Raw genomic sequence first — 23,168 nt, 5'->3', positions numbered from 1 at the left:
AATATTGTCTACAATTAAATGTCAGGACAGAAAAACTGAGTTTAAATGTATTTGGCTAAGTTGTGTGTAAACTTTTGACTGTATATAGCAATATTAGTAACATAACGTATTACTATACTATTATTATAACAATATGCATGTACAAGCAGCTTTATAAAATAATGACATGTAGTTAATATGTATTACTCAGTAATCACCTGTGTCACACAGTAATTTGAACGCTGTAAAATACCAATACTACTACTAATAATAATAATGTTATATGTAGGCTACATGAAATCTGAGAGCTGAGAACAGTTTACTTTCAAGCAATGGATTATACTGGTAATATTATATATAATGTAATACATAATAAATAATAGTAATATAATACATTATTGTCAGTGCAATTTAACTTCTAATAGTTGTCTTTTTTTTTTTGTTTCTTATAAGCCACACATAAAAATAAAAAAAATACTGCCATGTGTTTGGACTATTTTTGGAGGGAGGTGGGGGGTAGTGCCACTTTACTGTTTGGAGAGGAAAGGTTAGAACTACTACTACTACTACAAAAAAAAAAAAGAAAATACTATTTATTTCACAGTTGGTTTGTATGTTAATTTGACAAGTACATGTTTCTGCAATAAACATGGTTTTACGAAATGGGGCCGAATAGAGACACCAAGATTTACAAACCGTTTAAGTGTCCAAACCCTCAATGACCTCTCTTGTTGGTCTCAGTATAGCATTTCCATTTTGAGTAGTCATTCATACAAACTAATGAAAAGCACATACAGTGATTACTGGTTACAATGAACTGCAACGCTACTGGCAAAGCCTTTGGTTTGAGGGCTAATGTGATAGCTTACAGAAGAAACACCATCAGAAATCAAGAGAAAAATGTAATGCAAACACAGATTATGCAAAATTGTGATTTAATAATCTCTGAGTAAGGGGCAGCTTGTTATCTAAAGGTTTTAATCATAATAAAAAACAAATTACACTAGAGATCATCTGCAGGGCATTCAGAGGTGAACAGAGAACAAACTGAAAAGTTTCTCTCATCAATAGATAACACAGGTTTCCTGCATGAGTCCAATTTTATCTTATTAAAACTGATACATGCACATCTGCATTTAAAGAGATTCCTCATGTGCCATGTGTGCTGCTAATCCTCAGTTTGTTTTTCTAATAAATGATGTAAACAGCATCTCTCCAATGCATCAAATATCACTCAGGCAAAGAAAACAAGTTTGACATTCAAAATGAGGTCAGTCACTTGAGACGGAATAACGTGTCAGTCCAGATAATAAAGTAAACATACATATCAACAACAACAGTAATCTTATTTCTTGGTGCTTCTCTGGACATTTTGAAATTGGATTTAGTTCAGCGGTGGGTGACGGCTGGTGTGAACTTTTTGGTTTCTTATATCCCCGAAATCTTTACTCATCCTGACGTGTTATTTCAGTACGCTCATGCTACTCTAATCATTCTGTGGTCACGCTCACTGTACTAACTGCTCATTGGCTGTGCTGCCAGAGTCCTGAGGCTTCATGACATCAGGAAGTTCAGGAGGGCTGGAGAACGGCTCCACTTGCAAGGGCTCAAACGCATCATCTGTGGAGACAAAAGATTTGGGGATTTTGTTTAGCATCTATACCTTTTGATACCCATAATAAAGAATTTTACATAAACACACAAGCTCTGTTGGCAAAAAACCAAAACAACTGTTCAAACGTTAATTTGCATTAAATGCCCTTCAATAACTTTACTCTTATTGCGCTGAACATATTACAGGTTGTACTTAAAGGAATATTCCGGGTTCAATACAAGTTAAGCTCAATCGACAGCATTTGTGGCATGATGTTGATTACCACAACAATAAATAATTTTTTTGCCAATGTGTGAATGGCTTATCACACAAAAAACAAGAGCCCTTCCCGGACTTCCTAGGTTGCCTATTAAAGCCTGTAGAAGGGAGCGGGTCGCTTTTGCGGTAGTATGTAGTTGTATGTGTGTATCAGCTATGTTACTGATAAGTAGTTTTAGTTTAGTCTCAAAGTTTGTAGTAAAACAATCATAACTGTAATTATAATTATGCTACCTCATCTGTCAGCATGATGCCGGAGGATCACGTTCAGACTCTTTGTACGTTACATCACTGTTATGGATGCTCGCGTCCCTATGAATTGTGTGTACAAGCACGAGCAACATGTAACTAGCATAGATAACAAAGGTTTCTGAATCTAACATACTGCACCTTTAAAAAAAGCAAACACTTTGGTTACAATGAGGCACTTACAATGGAAGTCAATGGGGCCAATTTTTGGAGTTTAAATTAAGAAATTAAGATTATAATTGTATAAAAAGCACTTACTTTTTACACTTACAAATTAACACTTCGGTTAAAACTTGTGTATTATTTCAGCTGTAAAGTTGTTTAAATAGTCATTTTTACAGTCCTTTTAGGATTTGTTTACATTACATCGTCATGGCAATGAAGTTTGAAAATTGGCTATAATTTTACACAAAAAAAGTAAGCGATTACAGTAAAATCATGTTTACATCTTGTGGCTGTGCTTTTGAAACAGTGAGTATTTTTAGTGTAACATTTTTGCCCCACTGACTTCAATAGTGAATAATGAATTCCGACAGATGAAGAGCGGCAGTGTGCATACCTTCATTGAAAACAGTGGTTTCTAATTTTACAATGCAACATGTCGTCTGCCAGACACATCTAGTGTGCAACCCACTTAATCCAGATTTTTGCTTTTTTTTATATATATATAAAGAAAATGAAAGATGAGGGGAAATACATTTTTGTGGCAATAAACATTCTGTAAAAATGCACTGGCTTAGATTAACTGGTACTGATCAAAGAATATTCCTTAACCATGAAGTAAAATTAATAAATGCTGTGAAACTATTTTTTTTTTATTAATCCTCTTTTCTCCCAATTTGCCACTACTTAGTAGGTCCTTGTGGTGTACTCACCCTCATGATATACCAGGTGTGTACGACTTTCTTTTTTTTCACACCAGAAGTGATCATATCACTTTAGAAGACATTAATTTAACGGCTGCAGTCGTATGAATGACGTTTATGACTTTCTATGATTTTTGGAGCTTCAAAAGAGAAATCTCCATTCACTTGCATTTTAAGGACCTACTGAGATATTTTTCTTCAAATGTGTTCTGCTGAAGAAAGAAAGTCATACACACCTGGGATATCTTGAGGGTGAGTAAATAATGAGAGAATCTTCATTTTGGATGAACTAACCCTTTAAGAAAAGGGATTTGAATTATCCCCATTTCATATTAAACTAAATATTTATGGAAAACATTCATGCAGGAGTCCAATAAGAGCAAACCTGATAACCTGTTTTAAACAGAATTCACAAAGCAAAACTTACCCAACATATTTAACAGTTAGGTAGCTTTCTAATAACTGAAGGGCATTTTACATGGTACATGATCATCTGCAAGCTTGGCTTGCAATCTTGCCACCTCTCTTGTGTACTGGCATATTCCATACACATGCCATACACGTACTGTGTGCAGTATATTGGGAATAGGGTGCTATTTCAGTGTGTTCTGAATATAAATGTGCTGATACAGCAGCTAATATATTGATATACTGCAATACATTTAGATCCCTGTATCAATATTTGTATTAATCTATTTGTGTATTCACATCATGTCTGACATTTCAATAATGAAGTGATGGGACAATTAAATGGGCGATTCTCATGAAATCAGCCAAGAAAATGTCCCCTCGCAAGACAAGCAAAGCTGTCTGTGGAAATATATTAAATGTTTTCAACAGCGTGCTAACTGAAGATCAGGATGAGTTTTGTCTGGCAGTTCTGTAGTTCATGACATGTACCGGTGATCCGGAAGGCCAGTCCTACAGTCGCAGGGGCCTGTGGTCTAGCTGTCTGATTCGTGAAGCCACAGTCTCCTAGTGTCTTACTCTCTTCTAGCGGCTGGTCATCCTGAAACACATCGTGACTTAATAATTGAAACAACTTTCACTTCACTCACACATCCCGCAGAACACTTGCAGTGCAAAATGTAGTATAGACAACCTAATGGAAAGGAAATCAAATGATCATCTGGACAAAAACTGGAGAGCAAAGTTTTGAATCATATCAGCTCAAACCTTGTAGAGTCTCTGTTCCTCCGGTGATCTCTTCAGTATGCCTTCCACAATGCGTTTCAACTCATAAACGGTTGTGGATTCTTTGGCGTCAGTGAAGATTGTGGTCTTTTGATGCCTGATCATTAAGAAGACATCCTGGAAAACAGAAGAGGTTTTAGTTAGTTGTGTTTTCAACCTGTAAAGCAGGGACATCCTGTGCCCAATCAATGTTTTAGCATACTGATTCCCAGGATACGAATGTGTTAAATGGATAGTTCACACAAAAACAATTCTCCCATCATTTACTCACAATGATGTTGTCTCAAACTCGTATGCCTTTCTTTCTTCTGTGGAACACAAACAAAGATGTTTTGATGTAGATATGATGGTGTGGAGCGGAGGGGGGGGGCGCGGCCGATCAGAATATCGCGCGCCCGGTCCCCAATCGGCCTGATGAGGCGCGCGAGGGATAAAGGCCGCCGGTGACGATGGTTCGAGAGAGAGAGAATTATGGGCATGTCCGTCGTGTGTGTTTGTTTATGTGTTTTGGTTTAAGTTTTCATTAAATTATCATTTATGTCGTCAAGCCGGTTCTCGCCTCCTCCTTTCCCATCCTTTAACTGTTTTACATGGTGCAGAAACCAATTCTAGTTCTTCAGTTCTTCGAGGTCATGCGGGCTCAGGCAGAGGACCGACTCGCTATCCGGAGCCTCCTCAGCCAGGAGGCTGCGTCAGCCCCAGCCGCGACCCCGGACACCCACGCTACGCTGCCCCCGCCCATGTTACAGAAGATGGGGGTGGCAGATGATCCTGAGGCCTTCCTCGACCTGTTTGAGAGGACGGCTGAAATCTGGGGCTGGCCGCCCGAACAGTGGGCAGCCCGTCTAATTCCTCTCCTGTCCGGGGAAGCACAGCTCGCGGCACAACAACTGCCAGCGACGAACCTCCTGGCTTACTCTGACCTGAAGAGGGCCATTCTGCAGCGGGTTGGTCGGAGCCCGGAAGAGAATCGCCAGCTCTTCCGGAGCATGAAGCTGGAGAAGTCCGACCGCCCGTTTGCGTTTGTTCAACAGCTCCGGGACGCTTGTCGGCGGTGGCTGCTCGCGGGGGACCGCGACGTTGAGGGAGTCATCGATCAGGTGGTACTGGAGCAATTTACGCAAAGACTGCCCAGGAGAACGGCGGAATGGGTCCAGTGCCACCGCCCGGCGTCGCTGGAGGCAGCTGTTCAGCTCGCGGAGGACCACCTGGCGGCGATGCCGAGGACAGATGAGCCCTCCCCCTCTCTCTCTCTCTCCCCTTCCCCTGTGTCTTCCCCTGCTTCCCCCCCCCCCCCCGTTCCCTCTCGCTCTGCTCTCTCCCCAGGGCACGTTCCTGCCCCCCGCAGGCGTGGAGGATACATCAGGCCAACTTCCCGGCCGTGGGAGAACCCGCCTAACCCTTCCCCGTCCTTCAGCCGCTCTCCTCCTCAGGTGGTGGCGCCCGCCAGCACGGGTGCGGCCGTGGCGCCTGGGCCGGTCTGTTGGAGGTGCGGAGACCCGGACCACTTCCGGGATCAGTGTCCGCTGATGGAGGTGGGGACGGTGGTGCGGGTCTCCGATGTCCCGCAGGCTGCCCCCGGTCGGGCTGGAGCGTGCCGGGTCCCGGTAAGGATCCAGGGGGTACATACCAAGCATTGATGGATACCGGCTGTAATCAGACCACCATCCACCAACGCTTGGTTCAACCCGGGCTTTGGGCACAGCTAAACGGGTGAGGGTGAGGTGTGTGCATGGGGATATTCACAAGTACCCCATGGTGAATTTAGCAATCAAATTCGGGGAGAAAAACATAGTGTGGAGGCAGCGGTTAGTTCCGCCTCACCCATCCGCTAATCTTGGGTACTGATTGGCCGAATTTTAGAAATGTATTAGAGGGAGTTTGTGCGGATGGGTCCTGCATGAAAGTGAAGAGGTGTGTGATGTGCGATGCTTTGGCAGGGAGGCGGAGCCGGGGCCGTCCTCGGCTGCTCCGAGTGACGAGGGAAGGGGCGAGGGGTCACCCCTCCTCTCAGGGAGTTCCCTGAGGGGACGTCCCCTTGGAGCAGTCGCGGGATGAAACCCTTAAGCACGCCTTTGACCAAGTGAGAGTAATCGATGGTCAACAACTCCGGCCGGGTGTCGCCATTTCATATCCGTATTTTTCACTTATTAAAGATCGGTTATATAGAGTGACGCAGGACGCTCAAACAAAGGAGGAGGTGACACAATTGTTGATTCCACGGAGCCGCCGGGAAATGGTTTTCCAGGCGGCTCACTATAATCCTATGGCCGGTCACCTAGGGGAACGGAAAACACTTTTCCGTCTAATAGCCCGTTTCTATTGGCCGGGCATTGGCGGCGACGTCCGCAGGTGGTGTGCGGCGTGCCGCGAATGTCAGCTGGTAAACCCTCCGCTCCACAGATGGGAGTAGGAGTAAGTCAATGGGGTCATACACACCTGGGATATCATGAGGGTGAGTAAATGTTGAGGGAATTTTCATTTTGGGTGAACTATCCCTTTAATTGGCATTTAGTATTGGATTTGGCTGCTGGAATAATAGATTTTATTTCAAATGGATCGCATATACCCACAGTTTTTTCTTTCTTTCTGAGGGCTAGTCAAAAATTCTGTTTAAAATATCAGTTTGCTGCCGATATGAAGATTTACAGTAAAAAGGAGTTATATTTTGGTCTGCTTCTCACCCTAAATCGACTGGGTAGCTCAGTGAGTAAAGATGCTGACTACCACCCCTGGAGTTCGCAAGTTTGAATCAAGGGCATGCTGAGTGACTCCAGCCAGGTCTCCTAAGCAAACAATTTGGCCCGGTTGCTAGGGAAGGCAAAGTCACATGGGGTAACCTCCTCGTGGTCTCTATAAAGTGGTTCGCTCTCAGTGAGGCGTGAGGTGAGCTGTGTGTGGATGTGCATGAAACCTCCACACACACCACGTCTACGCGGTAACACGCTCAACAAGCCACGTGATAAGATGCGCGGATTGACGGTCTCAGAAACAGAGGCAACTGCAATTCATCCTTCGTCCCCGGATAGAGGGGAGTCACTACACCACCATGAGGACATAATGTATTGGCAATTGGGCATTCCAAATTGGGGAGAAAAAAGGGGGGAACATTTTTTATATTGTGTTTGTTTTCCACAGAAGAAAGTTTGAGATGACATAAGTGTGAGAGTTATAATTTTTGGGAGAACTATTCCTTTAAAAGGACCCATGACGCTCATATTTTTGTCCAGATCTATTAAATTATTTAAACACATTAAAAAATAATAATAAATTCACACAACATATTTAATTGAATACACTGCTTCTATGATGAACACAATTTCTGAGTTCAGTCATTTTTATATTTTTCTGTAAAAAAAAATGTCATGTGGTGTAACCATCCAGAGAAGGTTTTAAAAAATAATTCATTCAAGAAAGCTGAATTAAAAAAACATAATATTAATAACTGGTATGAGTAGGGCAGAATTGTCATTATTTCTTTTTTTTAAAAAAAGCAGTTATTAATATGACAAAATAAAATAAATAAAAATAATAAAGTACAGTAATCAATTATTTTACAAATAAATTATAAAAATTCAACAAAATGTTAAGTAAGCTGCAATTGGACAGACTGACTTACTACAGGTGAAAATATTAATGGTCGACCGATATGGGTTATTTAATGGCCTATATCGAGAGAGCAGGGTGGCCAAAACAATGCCGAAATATCACACAAAATAATATAGTAAATAACAAACATATAACTGCTAAAAAATTAATAAACTCTTATTTAGCACTATATTTACTCAATTTCACACAAAACTAAAAAATTGTACTGTATTTTAAAATGGTAGATAGTCGTTTCTTCAGATTTCGGTTCAGTTATCAAATTTTTTAAATGTATTTGCACATGAAGAAATAGTTAATATATATGGAAGAAGGAAATAACAGTACAAACAGTAGTCCAGCAAGCACATAATAGCAATCCCATTTACAAAAAAAACAATACAGAATACAACCAATTGTACACACAGTATATAGTGAATAATACATTTACTTATAGCCAGGGTTGTAAGAGTTACTTTTGAAATGTATTCCACTACAGATTGCAGAATACATGCTGTAATATGTTAAGTATTCTATTAAATTACTCAATGCCGGTAAAGTATTATAAATAATTTGGATTACTTCTTCAGCACTGGTAGATTTTTTCACGTGTTTTGACTATAAAAACTCTGCCAGTTCTGTAAGACAAAATACATATACATGTGGTAAAAACATTCTCTGAAAACCCAAATATCTTATGCAGTGTTGCTTCAAACACAAGATAATCAAATTGAGCTTGTTTTAATGATTTTTAGATATTTTTACAGGAAAACAATAAAATAATTATCATCAAGAATATGATTTTGCCCTTATATCAAAGGTCTTACTAGAAAAAAAATTATGATTTAACGAGAATTTTCTTGATACACATATATGATCAAGTCTGGTAACAAGTGCTGGGACGATTCATCGACGTAATCGGCGTCATCGATTACATAAATACATCGATTTGCATAACGTGCAACGGTGAGTCGTTATGGAATAATTAAAATGGCAGCACCAGATTTAAGAATGGATTCCCTGAAGAACAATCGGCAGATAAAAAAACTCACCCACGGTCATCTAAAGCATGGGAGTATTTAAGCCAGAGACCCAACGATGTGGTGCTGTGTAAACTATGCAAATTGGAAATGGCTCATCACGACACAGCAGTACAACCGGCATGAAGGAACACTTGAAGCGAAAGCATCCCGGAGCGCTTGTTAAGATGGCAGCACAGTAAGTCCCGTTTACTTTTTGTCCCCAACCAATGACATATATTAGTATTACAACACGTGTTTCTGTTAGTAGTAGTCACTTAAAATAGATTTTCTAAATGTTTCCTCATCGCCCTCATGTCAAGTCATTTTTGCACCACTGCTGACGTAACTTAACACCATGCGTCATTTAATTTTGTTATTTGGCCTTTTTAAATTTTCTGTTTACTTTAACGGTCATATGAATGAGAAAATGGCATAAACTGTGTGACTGTTACGGTCTATAAATCGTTTAAATTATATTCCTTGACCCACTGAGATTTAATTCAGATTGCAATAGTTTTATTTATTCCTGTTAGAAAAAGTTAACGGTTCCTCGAATTGTACTAATTTTACTGTAAGATGAGGGGGTGAGAGAGAGGAGGAGAGGTGGAATGTGGAGGGAGGGAAAGAAGGAGGGGGAGAGAGATTGTGTGCATGTGGTAAGTTGGGTGTGTGTATTACTGAGAGTTGATTAAGAATTCACAAGTTTTAGTTATTCCTGTTCGAAAAACATTTGTGTTACTCAAATTGCACTAATTGTACTGTAAAATTATTTTATGTTGGACTGCTAAACTCGATGCACAATGTTTTGATATTCCTCCTGAAAGGGACTTGAATTTTACATTTGTTTCATTTATTTTGTTGTTGGATTGCTAAATGTAGAGTGCATTTTCCTTTTACTCAAATTGAACAAGTTCATAATTAAAATCTCTCCAAAATAAAATGCTGGACTGTAAAACGGAGATTACCAGTTAAAACGGGGCTATTTTTCCCCCAGAATAATGCCCTGCAGTGCACACTTTGTTTCTTGAACATTTGTTTGTGTTTAAGAGAAGAACATTTAATAAAATATTAATGAGACAAGTTTTTTTTATATTTATTTTGGGTTAATTAATTGATATATTAATCAAGTAATAATAATAAAAAATCTTTTGAAAAAGCTGCAAATTGCTCTTTAGATTAATTTGACTAATCGGAAAAAGAATCGTCAGATCGATAAAAATAATAATCGTTAGGTGCAGCCCTACTGGTAACATGTGCATGTAAAATGGCTAGAAATAGCATTTTAGCTTAGCAAGGTTTATTTCAATTTTTTCTGCTCCAAACTTACTTCTCTGTCTGCTCGTATGAATGTAACGCATCATAAGAAAGTGTTTCACCGCTGTTCAAATGCACTTTAGATCACATCATGTATATGTATAAATGTTTCCATCTGAAAGGACTAAATATTAAATGAAACAAATGACAATAAAATGCGAAGTAATTTCTTCAGTAATCAAAATAAGTTTTGGTAATAAGAATAGTTACATTCAATGATTTCAATTGTAAATCTAGTGGAATACAGTTACTAATATTTTGTATTTTAAATATATGTAATCCCATTACATGTATTCCGTTACTCCCCAACCCTGCTTATAGCACACGTGAAGCGCTTTTACCTCGGGCTGTCATAGGCACGTAGGCAGCTGACTTGTTACCTAATCAGTTAATGGCTTAACTGACATCTCTGTTTTGAATGAATTAAACTCTTAAGGAAACTGATCTCCGAACAGTTTGAAAAGCACCTTATTTTCATCCTACCTCCATAGCTCGTAGCAACATTTCCTTGATTTTGGGTGCAGCCTTGAAGTTGCAGTCACAAGATCGTGCCGATTCAGCACGAGCCTCGAGTAGAGATGGACCGATTGCAATTTTCAATTCAATTCAATTTTCTTTCTAAGAACTATCATTGACCACATATACAAACAAAATCTACCTTTCTTCAATGCTAAATTTTATTTTCAGAATAAAATTACTAAACATTAAAATTTCCCCCAAACTGCACTAAGTTACAGGATCTTCTCTCACTTAAACAACTCTCAAAATAAAGTGCTCTGTGACTGGAAAGAGATAGAAATAACAATTAACTGCAAATGAGTTGCTTTATATAACAGATGTCATTTTCCACTATTTTTATAAATGGACCTTTTTCTCTTTATTACTCATCTAACAAAACAATTCCAAAGATCTGAAAAACTGAAGTGTACAATACGCTCAACTTACGTTAGATGTCCAAATATCAGTTGTAAAACTGAGCACTGCTTCGGGAACGGCTTGTAACCATACCTGTCAACACCCCCGTTTTTCCCGGGAGTCTCCCGTTTTGTTATTTCTCCCAAAAAAGCTCCCGTAATTTGTATGGCCCAAACCACGTTATATGAATAATCACATCAATATATTATTCCAAGGTGGTCCAGTTGCCAGATCTTGAATGAAACGCATCCTACTCACACAATCGACACATCATACACATTACAAATCATTTATGACCACAATCTGGCAACCTATATCCCAGTTGCGCTGTTGATATCTGCGCAGGCAGTAGACGCGGGATGTTAAATCAAGCATCACTGGTAGATGGGAGGAGAAAACTCAGCTGGTGCTCCGGTGAAAAAAACTAAATATACATGTACATTTAACAACAGCTGGATGGAAGAACTGAATTTCATATCCCGAAGCCATATCGACAATGCCCACACCTTTTGCAATGTGTGTCGCACTGATTTTAATATCGGACACAGTGTGAAAAATTACGTTACTCAGCACATTAAATTACAACGGCACAATTTGTATAGTATTTAGCCTGCCTCTGCCATCCAGTACCCCACTTCCCCTCTCCCGGATTTGTGTACCCAAATGTTGACAGATAACAGGCTGCGTGTGTGACATGACACGAGATTAAACAACTCGGGCAACGCGACGTCGGAAAGTATCTCCTACTCTGTATCGGGGACATTTATCCGATTTCTGAACCCTCTGTCCTCAACTATGGAGCTGGTCATCCAGGGCCATGAATTCCATAATTTTCCTCGTAATTGCTTTGGTCTTTTCATTGCTCATTCCAAGGAATGATAGGAGAGGCTGCTGACTTGTGGCTGGCTCTGAGCTCTGGCTAGCTTTAGACGCTTTCACTTTTTAGCTTCTTTTTTAAAATGGGCATTTTCAGCTGGGTGATGGTGTTTTAAATGTCTAATTAGGTTTGTTGCTCCGAAAGTTAATGTGGTGGTTCCCCCACGGTTTACTTTGGCCTTACAATTATTACACATTTCGAAGTTTATGTATTCTTCACTCACACAGTGAAGATCTCCCACGCCAATGACATGTTTACATGCAGCTCTGACGTTATTGCCTGCGCCGCTGGCAACAAAACGGACAGGCTTGGAATCGGAAAGACATGAGGCTGACCGGCCGGTTACCGGTCCGGGCATGTGGAAAATCGGCTAATTCTGTGTCCGGTCCCTGGCCGGTTGATCGATGCATCTCTAGCCTCGAAACAGTTTAAACAGCTGGATCGCCTCCTTGGATTGTCACAGACTGACCGTCATGATTTGTGAATGAGAGGAACTTTTGATCCTTAAGTTTTTGATTCTGGCTGATAGGATAAGCACTTCAGAGGAAGATATTAGATTAGCGCTGGACGGGAAGGAAACGCTGGGTTTTCGTGATCTTTGTGAATTACAGCCGTTTAAACGAGATATCTGCATATTTGCAGACAGCACATGATCTTATTTTATTGATATTTGCCCTTTTCTCATTAGATAAGTCAGTTAAAAGTTACAGGGAATTGTTGAGGAGAGAGAGGGAGAATGAAACAGGTGAGCACTTCTAAAGGTTGTAGTAAGCTGCTACTGGACAGACTGACTTACTACAGGTAAAATTATTACAGTACGCCCGATCAATGAGAACAGCGATCAATTATTTATTATATATTTTGTTTCTAAAATAATTTATTATTGTACTCACATGATAGGACATACTGTAATAATTTCACCTGTCAGTAAGCCCCAATAGCAGTGTTTTTCAAGCTAGAACTATTAGTCAATTGAATGAACTCTCAGACGCCGTGACGTTTTAGAGCAGTGGATGGAGTTTTCAGACGGTCTCTTAAATACCATCAGCGAATATTCAACGAATATCGAACTTCCAACTAACTATACCTCGCTATATAATGTGCAGTGACAAAACAATATTTGATAACTAATGTCTTCGACAGTTGTGTTAAGTCTGCCACCTCTTACAGCTACAAGTACTATGTCAACACTAGTAAGTACATTGATGGTATAGTTATTTAATATCTACCATTGCACTGCACGATTACGATAATACCATAGTACTTGCAAAGAACTTCAAATGTTACTTTTATAGGAACTTTCTATTGTTGGCAAGTAGTGTTCATGGAGTTATACTGTATATATGTAGAAGTGATCAATAGTGATGCGGAACACTCGTCATTCAAACACAGACTAAAGATCGACGCGACACTGAATCAGACGCAACGACACTCATGAACTCCTGAAATAAGCGTAAATTACACTTATTTCAGAAGCACATACATAACGATAAATGATAAACGCATTTTAAATGAAGTAGACCCGTTACTCACATAGACGGCTTACTGAAAGTAAGGAATCGCTTTTCTCACCATTTCAGCGGTTGTGTGGTCATCCACCATTCACCGCTCCACTGTCCCACAATCCAACGCGCGGCGCTCAACGTCATCATGTGTTTCTGGCGCGAGTGGGAAACATCTGAAAGTATGTGGCGCGGTACGTCGTGAATAAACAACATAAAATAATGAATGATGAATATACAGCGATATCTTTTGACCAGGAGCGGGATATAATGTAGGTATAAAACTATATAACTGACCGCAGTGTGAGTTATTTGAATGTTTGTGGCGGAAGAGCTTGTTGAAGAAGTGTCAGATTTGTCCATGTTTTCGCGTGCTAAATGAACAAGATTTCCTAATTTTTCCTCATAACATCTTGACAAATTAATATGTATTATCTGAGAGCACATATAGGGCTGTTGTCATGTGAGTTATTATCTGTCATTGAAGAAATACATATTTTCCACAATGTAGAAATCTTCAGATTTTGAAAATGTGAAATATTCTCCCCCAAAAGCCTGCCATGGTAGGTCCTTTTTTTTACATTTTACCTCATGCTAATACCATGGTATTTATGGTACATGTTGCAACAGAGGGCATCAGTTTTGCTCGGGGTAATTTGACAGCTGACTGATTTACAAGTACAATGGTAGGATGTGTGTGTGTGTGTGTGTGTGTGTGTGTGTGTGTGTGTGTGTGTGTGAGTGAGTGAGTGTGTGTATAATGTGAGTGTGTTTGTTTGTGTGTCCATGAGTGTGCGCGTGTGTTTATGAGTGTTCATGAGTGTACAGGTTTTGCTATACTTGTGAGTGGCACATTTTTGAAAATGTCTTCACAAGTATAGTAAAAGTGCTAGAGAACCCATTTGTGAGGACATTTTAGCTGGTCTTCACTAGTAAAAAAAAAAAAGGCTCATAAATCACCTAAATCGTTTATCTTTATATCTAATGTTGTGCACAAGTTTCTAGTAGGGTTAGGGATAGGGGATAGAATATATCTTTAGCCTGCTATAAAATCAATGAAAGTCTATGAGATGTCCTCACAAGTATAGCAAAACAAACATGTGTGTGAGTGTGTTTATGAAGTGTGTATGTGAGTGGTGTGTGTGTGTGTGTGTGTGTGTGTGTGTGTGTGTGTAATGGTCAGTTACAATATTTAGAGAAGTTAACACAGTAATACCATATTTCTGAGCATGTACCCAAATTATGTTTCGATACCATTGAGTATCATATTATATATCGGAGTGTAATCACTGATGGCATGTACAATGGTACTGCCACACTTTGTATATGGATATATACACTCACCTAAAGGATTATTAGGAACACCATACTAATATTGTGTTTGACCCCCTTTGCCTTCAGAACTGCCTTAATTCTACGTGGCATTGATTCAACAAGGTGCTGAAAGCATTCTTTAGAAATGTTGGCCCATATTGATAGGATAGCATCTTGCAGTTGATGGAGATTTGTGGGATGCACATCCAGGGCACGAAGCTCCTGTTCCACCACATCCCAAAGATGCTCTATTGGGTTGAGATCTGGTGACTGTGGGGGCCATTTTAGTACATTGAACTCATTGTCATGTTCAAGAAACCAATTTGAAATGATTCGAGCTTTGTGACATGGTGCATTATCCTGCTGGAAGTAGCCATCAGAGGATGGGTACATGGTGGCCATAAAGGGATGGACATGGTCAGAAACAATGCTCAGGTAGGCCGTGGCATTTAAACGATGCCCAATTGGCACTAAGGGGCCTAAAGTGTGCCAAGAAAACATCCCCCACACCATTACATCACCACCACCAGCCTGCACAGTGGTAACAAGGCATGATGGATCCATGCTCTCATTCTGTTTATGCCAAATTCTGACTCTACCATCTGAATGTCTCAAAAGAAATCGAGACTCATCAGACCAGGCAACATTTTTCCAGTCTTCAACTGTCCAATTTTGGTGAGCTCTTGCAAATTGTAGCCTCTTTTTCCTATTTGTAGTGGAGATGAGCGGTACCCGGTGGGGTCTTCTGCTGTTGTAGCCCATCCGCCTCAAGGTTGTGCGTGTTGTGGCTTCACAAATGCTTTGCTGCATACCTCGGTTGTAACGAGTGGTTATTTCAGGCAAAGTTGCTCTTCTATCAGCTTGAATCAGTCGGCCCATTCTCCTCTGACCTCTAGCATCAACAAGGCATTTTCAGCCCACAGGACTGCCACATACTGGATGTTTTTCCTTTTCACACCATTCTTTGTAAACCCTAGAAATGGTTGTGCGTGAAAATCCCAGTAACTGAGCAGATTGTGAAATACTCAGACCGGCCCGTCTGGCACCAACAACCATGCCACGCTCAAAATTGCTTAAATCACCTTTCTTTCCCATTCTGACATTCAGTTTGGAGTTCAGGAGATTGTCTTGACCAGGACCACACCCCTAAATGCATTGAAGCAACTGCCATGTGATTGGTTGATTAGATAATTGCATTAATGAGAAATTGAACAGGTGTTCCTAATAATCCTTTAGGTGAGTGTATGTATAGTCAAAATGCACACAGTAATTGCTTTGTCTTAAAGGGATAGTTCACCCAAAAATGAAAATGCTCTCATCATTTACTCTCCCTCATGAAATCCCAGATGTGCATGATTTTCTTCTGGAGAACACAGATTGATTATTTTTAGAAGAATATTTTGCTGTTGGTCCATACAATGCAAGTGAATGTTGACTAAAACTTTGAAGTTCAAAAAGCACATAAATGCAGTATAAAAGTAATCCATACGACTCCTCCTGTATCTTAAAAATCGGTATCTTCAGAAGCGATATGATAGATGTGGGTGAGAAACAGATCAAGATTGAAGTCCTTTTTTTTACCTTCAATCTCCACTTTCACATTCGTCATGCATATTGCCACCTAATGTGCAGGTAGGAGAATGTATAGTAAAATAGGGCTTAAATATTGATCTGTTTCTCACCCACACTTATAATATTACTTCTGAAGGCATGGATTTATCCACTGGATTCATATGCATTGCTTTTATGCTGCCTTTATGTGCTTCTTTGTAGATTCAAAGGTCTGCTCACCATTCACTTGCATTGTATGGTCCTACAGAGCTGAGATGTTCTTCAAAAATATTTTTGTTTGTGTTCTGCTGAAGAAAAAAAGCCATTTGTATCTGGGATAGCATAAGTAAATGATGAGAGAATTTTCATTTTTGGGTGAACTATTCCTTTAAGGTTGTTATATCTGTGTTTTATATATTTTATATTTTCCACCTTTTTCCTGAACCTAGAAGTGTTCCACGATGTATATTCTAGCGGGTAATGTGATGTTTAAAGTATTACATTTGTAAGAATTTTCAAAAACGTGTCTATATTGCCGATACTACAGATACTTCACTTTTTTGACAGTTCCTCACCTGAGTGAGTAGATAACATGAAGCGATGGTCTGAGGTTGGTTACATTGATATCATTAACTACTTTTGAGTTGTTTTTACAGCTATCAAGTTGAGCTTGAAATACATTGTTATTCCAAATAACACTTAAATTGTAGTTATTCTCTGTCTGGATCACTCTTTTCAGTGATTTTACATTGCATCACGAGTCATCGTGGTGCCGCCCAGTGGTTGCTCAAGAAAACTGTGGATAAGTGTAACATATCTCATGTTATTTTTTAGGATTGTGGATATTGATGTGGAGCCTCTGGATGTTCAGCCAACACGCACAACTGATTAATCTATAATATCGCCTGGAAGTGTGTGGACTAAGCATATCCTTTAGAAGAACCAACTGTCTTTCCTATGTCGGTTTCTCATCAAACGTCAGTGGTCAGCACCCCCCTTCCCCTGCCCACCCACTTCTATGACGCCCAGCAGTCTTTCTCCCTGAAGAAACGCAGACTGCCCTTCTCTTCCACTACATCATCATCCTCCCTGTCCCCGCCGCGGCTGCTCTCTTGCTCTTTACCACCGCGGCCCCCGTCTAAAGGATGCCCCCCAGTCAGTCGGGTGTTTTCCCACCGCCCCACCCCCTGGATGCCCCTGTCATGCTCTCTTATAGAGTCACCCCCTACTCGCTCTGTGTACGACCCATGTCGGCCGCAGTCATTTTTTAGCCAGTGCTTCACCAACCTGGGCCTGATTGGACGAGGCTCCTTTGGTGAAGTGTTCAAGGTGAGACACAGCAGATGCCAGAAGGTTGGGTTTGACAGCATGCTAACATAATGTGTGTGTGTGTGTGTGTGTGTGTGTGTGTGTGTGTGTGTGTGTGTGTGTGTGTGTGTATACAGTATATATATATATATACTGTATATACCCAAATTACCTACTACATAAATTGCCAAAATGGCAGTGTACAACCAGAGCACACTGCTTGGAATTTGCATCCCATAGTGTAATGCACTGAACTTGACCTTTGGTTTCAATTGACAAAACTTATTTTTTGTTTACTTATTATATTTGACTGAAATTAAATAAAGAATACTGTACAGTACTGCGCTGGTGTTCCATTGTAACGCAAACTGATACACAATATATTAAACAGTTTAAAAAAAGAAAAGAAAAATATTTGTAAAAACGATTCAAATAATTTTTATTATTTGAATAAAAACTTAAACAGGTAAAACAATAGTTCACCCAAAAATTGCGTGAACATTCTTTCATTTACTCACCCTAATGTCAGAATGGCTTCCTTCTGTGGAACACTTAAGGAAAAACAACTTTTTGAATCACTTATTTTTGGGTGAACTATTCCCTTATACTTCTAGAATTAAGCTGCATTTTATGTTCATGAATGAATCCACTAAGTGTACTGTTCATACTGTAAATGTCTATCTACACTGTCTAGTGTTTTACATTGTAAACATGCCCTATACAGACGTCTTTGACCATTGAGCCATATATTTAAGCCATGTTTTAAAGACGTGTGTCAAGTGAACCCCTTCGTGGACCCCTGGGTCAATTTGACCCGTTTTAGACTTTAACACAGATTTATATCAACTTGACTTCAATGTTTCGGCCTGAAGCGGTTTGTCATCCTCCACAGTGGTGATTTGAACCTGATAATGTAAAAATGAGTAATTTCATGTACTTAAAAAAACAAAGTCCCAAACACGTATTGCTGTCAAATTGACCCGATTCAAATAAAGAATTACACGAAAGCTGTAATATGTCAGAAAACTTTAAAGTTGTATCTTCTAATTGTAATGCAGAGTCAAAATATTACCAAAATGACACCAGTACCCAGAACGGTTTGAAAATGATAGAAACCAATATTAGTAGTAGCACAATAGGAATTCAGAGGAATTCCTCCATCATGAAAGGAACAAATGTGTTTGTGATATTAGTGATTATAGATCAATTGTTGGGGGGGAAATGTGCAAATTGTGACTGTTGCAATGTGATTTAACGGTCCGGGTCAATTTGACCCATCAAGTGGACTTGATCGCCAAGACCATAGGAGGTTGTAAAACTTCTTGAGACACCTGCATTATGTTCCATTTGTTCAAGCAATTTTCTGAACAGCCCTTATAATTCTGTCAAATTAAGATGAAAATAATTCTGTATCATTTTTTAAATGTCTGTCAGGTGGAGAGTCTTGTGGATGGCTGTCAGTACGCTGTCAAGCGTTCAGTGCAGCGTTTCCGTGGTGAAGGTGAGCGAGTTAGGAGCATTAAAGAAGCTCGTAATCATGAAGGATTGTGTCCTCACCCTCACGTGCTGGGCTTCATCGCTGCCTGGGAGGAGGACGGTCACCTGTACATCCAGACTGAACTTTGCTGCACCAGTCTGCTGCTACATGCCGAGGAACAGCCTTCACACACCGGTAGAAAGTACACTACACCTGGAGCAACCCTCTCGTCAGTCACAGTAACACATACACAGGATTCTATAATTGGAACATTTCTGTTTTTGATAATGCATTCTCAAAATAGTAGCTATTAATCGATATTAGTGACCTGGCATGCAGAAAACTCAAGCCTGGTAAAGTTGCAACTTGTTGTTTATATTCATCATAGGCTGTGTCTACAGATGATACACCAAATAACAAGCTCTTGTGATGTCAATTTCAACTAAACTGACACTTCACACATTCTCCAAAAGTTCACCACTGACCAATCACTGTTTCACATTTGAGTGCGCACTGATATGCGGAGCCACAGAAGTTTTTGAGTATCGGATGTCTTGTGTATGCACCGCTCTGATCTGCAGTGTATTTCATATACTGGAAACACGCATGAGGCTAATGGTATGGTGTTTCAGTTCTCTCGGAGGTGTTCTGTTCTCAATACACAAATTCCATCTCGTGTTCTGATTATGTGTGTTATACAAAGAACAGGTGTGCTCTGAGTATGGTAGGGTTCAGTCATTTCTGTTCTATGACTGTTTTTAAACTACATCGGCAAAATAGATTAATCGGCCTCTATTTGGCCATTTTAAGATTCAGCACAACCTTATAACCACATGGTCAGTTGACCCTTCGCTAAGCCCCACCTTAATGGTGCTTCTATCCTATTCTGTCTTAGCAATTGTTGCCCTGCCGCCATTATTCTGACACGCGTTTGCTACTTTCTATGGACAGCCTTAGGGAGTAATGTGTGTTTGAGTAATTTTATGCAGGACTTTATCAAAATAATAAAAAAAATTCAAATGCGTTGTTGGGTTATTTGCAATAGTGACACGAATTACCCAGAGAGGATACCCACAGTGTTTTTCTTTCATTTTTTAATAATCTTTAAATAGATCTAGAAAAGATCATGTTATGGATTAAACTGTATCAGCCCTCATTCCCAAAGGAACATATAACATCTGCAATGACACTGTAAATTAAAGCTGATAGTTATAGTTGGGAATGATTATTCATTAATGTATTGATTCAAGTCATAGTAAAAGCGATAGTAAATAGTTCACAGCATGATAGTGAGTGTGTTGTGAGACGTTATAAACAGCTCTGTTCACTTATGCTAATGTTATTAGATGTGTAATCGCTATTAAATGAAGTTTTTCAAGTGACTGTAATAATTGTTTGCCTTGATTCTGATTTACAGTCTCCTCAGTTTTTAATCAAATTACTGTGTGATTTAACAAATTATTTTACAAAAAACCATCAGATAAATATGTATTACGATGTCACTCTTCAAACCTGCCCATGTAAAAAATATGATCCATTCCGTTTATGAGAATATTTTGCCAAAAACGGCCATTCATTCCAATGAGGAGTTCTGCAGAGCTTGTCAGAGTGAGCAACTATAACCGAGGGGGGCGAAGCTTAGCGAAGGGTCAGTTGACAAAAGTTGTGATGTTGAAAATATACTGACAGATTTTGATTTTATTTCCATTAATTGTGCAGCTCTAAATAGAACCCATGTGCTTGAATGTTGGTCCCAATGATGTTGTGTATATTGAGAAGAGAAGTGATCCAAGCACTGAGCCCTGAGGTACCCCAGTATAGAGCTGATCTGACTTGGACACCTCATCACTCCATGCTACCTTGATAGACCTACCTGAGAGATAGGACTTGAACTAGCCAAGCACAGTTCCTGTTATGCCCAGAGTAGAGAGTGTGTACAGGAGGATCTGATGACTGACTGTGTCAAAGGCTGCAGATATGTCCAGTAGAACCTATTGGGCCTTAATCGTGTCAGAATGCACTCAATATGTATAGTGAAAAGCTCTATACGAATTTAACTGACTTAATATTGTGTAAAATAACAGTATATTATATTCTCATCATATCATTTACAATTGGTCACTGTTCAAGAAGTGGGCCTTTTTAATCTGCTCAAGAAATGCCATCCCAGATTTCAGGTGTACATTACTTGAAGGTGAGCGTGTTTTGTGTTGTGTCAGGTGAGGCGTGTGCCTGGACATACCTGTGTGACATGCTCGCAGCGCTCAAGCACCTGCACATTCAAGGGTTTGCCCACCTGGACATCAAACCAGCAAATGTTTTCCTCACCAAGTCTGGACGCCTCAAACTTGGAGACTTTGGCTTGTTGCTCAAGCTCTCCACAGATGCCCAAACACGAGGGACAGAGTTAAAGAGAGGAACGGACAGAGAGCAGGAGGATTTACAGGAGGGAGACCCCAGATATATGGCCCCGGAGCTGCTCAGAGGACAGTACGGGACCGCCGCTGACATCTTCAGGTTAGTCAATTCTAGACTTTAGTCATGTCAAATGTACGTTATTTTACTGAATCGGACGAATAGATGTCTTTGTGCTGTTGTCTGTTAGTTTGGGAGTGTCTATTTTGGAGATGGCCTGTAACATTGAGGTTCCTAAAGGAGGAGACGGATGGCAGCAGCTCAGACAGGGACACTTACCAGCTGAATTCACCAATGGTACAGTACAACCACATCTGTGTATGATATTTAATAAAAAAAAAAAAAAGGCTCAAAAGAGGACAGAGGAACCAGCATTTCAACCAAACAACCACTGCTCCCAAGTATATTCAAAATGTATAAAGCAAGTAAATTACACTTAAAATCTTGCTTTTATTTTTTTAATCCATTATAACATTACACAGTAAGACGTAAGAGATAATATACAGTCATTATTATATACAAACATTATGGCAAAATAAACCCAGACAAGCTGATCAGGACCCGACATTATCCTTATTACACAGCTGCCTAATAAACATAAAATATCGGTCTGAGTTGAAATAGTTTTATTATGCAAGAAGAGAGCTTGTGGAATTATACGAGAGGTGAAACTAGCACTGCTATGTAAGAAACCAGTTTTACAGATTAAAATCATTATACAATAATATATGACTGCAGAATGCCTTAATTGAGCATACCAGAGAGCTATGTAATTGGTAGTAATAAACCATAATTAATTCTTATACACTGTATATTTTTAGGAAAACATTTAAAGCATATTAAATGCCTTCCTTGACCATTTTTGAGTAATGACACAGAAATCATTCAATGAACCAATATAAAATAATATCTGCTGTGATTCGGAAGCGCAGATTTTGTGTCATGTAGCACGATCGCGAGTGTGATATTGCTTATATAAAACAGTTCAATGAACAAGTAAATTATTTAAAAATTAGGAAAATTTTTGTTCAGTCATAAAAAAACGCATTTGTGCATGGAACTACTGTCTTACGCGACGGATCAGAATCTGCCATTGCTGGTTCAAACCAAATGATGCGTCCAAGCCTCCGTTAGTGATTAAAATATGTCACTTCAGAAATAGTATCACGGCTTGTGCTGTTTTGAACAAGTTACTGGATAAACAAAAGCACTTTTGTTTATCCAGTAACTAAAAAAAAAGTCACTATCCAGTCACTGAAAAAAAATAAAAAAAATTATTTACATTTCTTGTTGCACTTAAATCTGTTTTGTATACTATTATGATGATAGTGGAACTTTGTAATATGGCACTTTTTGTACCACTGTCTCCCTAAGATGTTTCGCTGATGTTCCTCCTCTTTTGTAAGTCGCTTTGGATAAAAGCGTCTGCCAAATGAATAAATGTAAATGTAAATGTGTGCTTGCGTGCTTATGAGTGAAAGAGAGAGAGAGAGACGTAGCGTGTGCGATTACCTGTTGCCACACCTAAGCAAAGATGCTGTCAGCTTTCTGAAGGTCAGCTTTCTCAGTGGAAAAATAGCATCCAAGCGGGGTTTTTCGCCTCAGCCGGTGCGCAAGAGTCAATCACTATTTAAACAGCACCCATTGTGTAATTAATCAGTCTGTTGTTTCTCTCAGCCGTGATTAGCCGTAATGCTGAAGTTGTTTGTTTAAAGCCGTTTAAAGCT

At 39.6% G+C, this 23,168-nt stretch overlaps 2 protein-coding genes across 3 annotated transcripts in view; one reads left to right on the top strand and one right to left on the bottom strand.

Moving 5' to 3' along the window:
* Nucleotides 1-574: 574 nt before the first annotated feature.
* LOC127633120 (elongin-B-like) lies at nucleotides 575-13,522 on the bottom strand. Its single transcript, XM_052111998.1, has 4 exons — nucleotides 13,447-13,522; nucleotides 4,144-4,278; nucleotides 3,868-3,976; nucleotides 575-1,599 (listed from the first exon to the last, which is right to left on the bottom strand). The coding sequence occupies exons 1-4, from the start codon at nucleotides 13,474-13,476 to the stop codon at nucleotides 1,487-1,489; spliced, it is 387 nt and encodes a 128-aa protein (XP_051967958.1). The 5' UTR covers nucleotides 13,477-13,522; the 3' UTR covers nucleotides 575-1,486.
* The window catches only part of LOC127633113 (membrane-associated tyrosine- and threonine-specific cdc2-inhibitory kinase-like), a 39,458-nt gene continuing 25,027 nt past the window's right edge, over nucleotides 8,738-23,168 (top strand). Inside the window, exons 1-5 of one of the 2 annotated variants that reach the window (XM_052111987.1) lie at nucleotides 8,738-8,964; nucleotides 17,076-17,570; nucleotides 18,984-19,221; nucleotides 21,246-21,543; nucleotides 21,632-21,738. In XM_052111987.1, coding sequence (XP_051967947.1) covers nucleotides 17,199-17,570; nucleotides 18,984-19,221; nucleotides 21,246-21,543; nucleotides 21,632-21,738 — 1,015 coding nt within the window. In that variant the 5' untranslated portion in view covers nucleotides 8,738-8,964; nucleotides 17,076-17,198. Of the gene's footprint in view, nucleotides 8,965-13,532; nucleotides 13,649-17,075; nucleotides 17,571-18,983; nucleotides 19,222-21,245; nucleotides 21,544-21,631; nucleotides 21,739-23,168 lie in introns of those variants that run through there. The other variant, XM_052111988.1, reaches the window with a different exon arrangement.

Source organism: Xyrauchen texanus, chromosome 40, assembly GCF_025860055.1.
Source record: "Xyrauchen texanus isolate HMW12.3.18 chromosome 40, RBS_HiC_50CHRs, whole genome shotgun sequence".
Classification (NCBI taxonomy): Eukaryota; Metazoa; Chordata; class Actinopteri; order Cypriniformes; family Catostomidae; genus Xyrauchen; species Xyrauchen texanus.
Note: the sequence above shows the minus strand (reverse complement) of the source record. Positions and strands in the feature narration are given on the sequence as shown.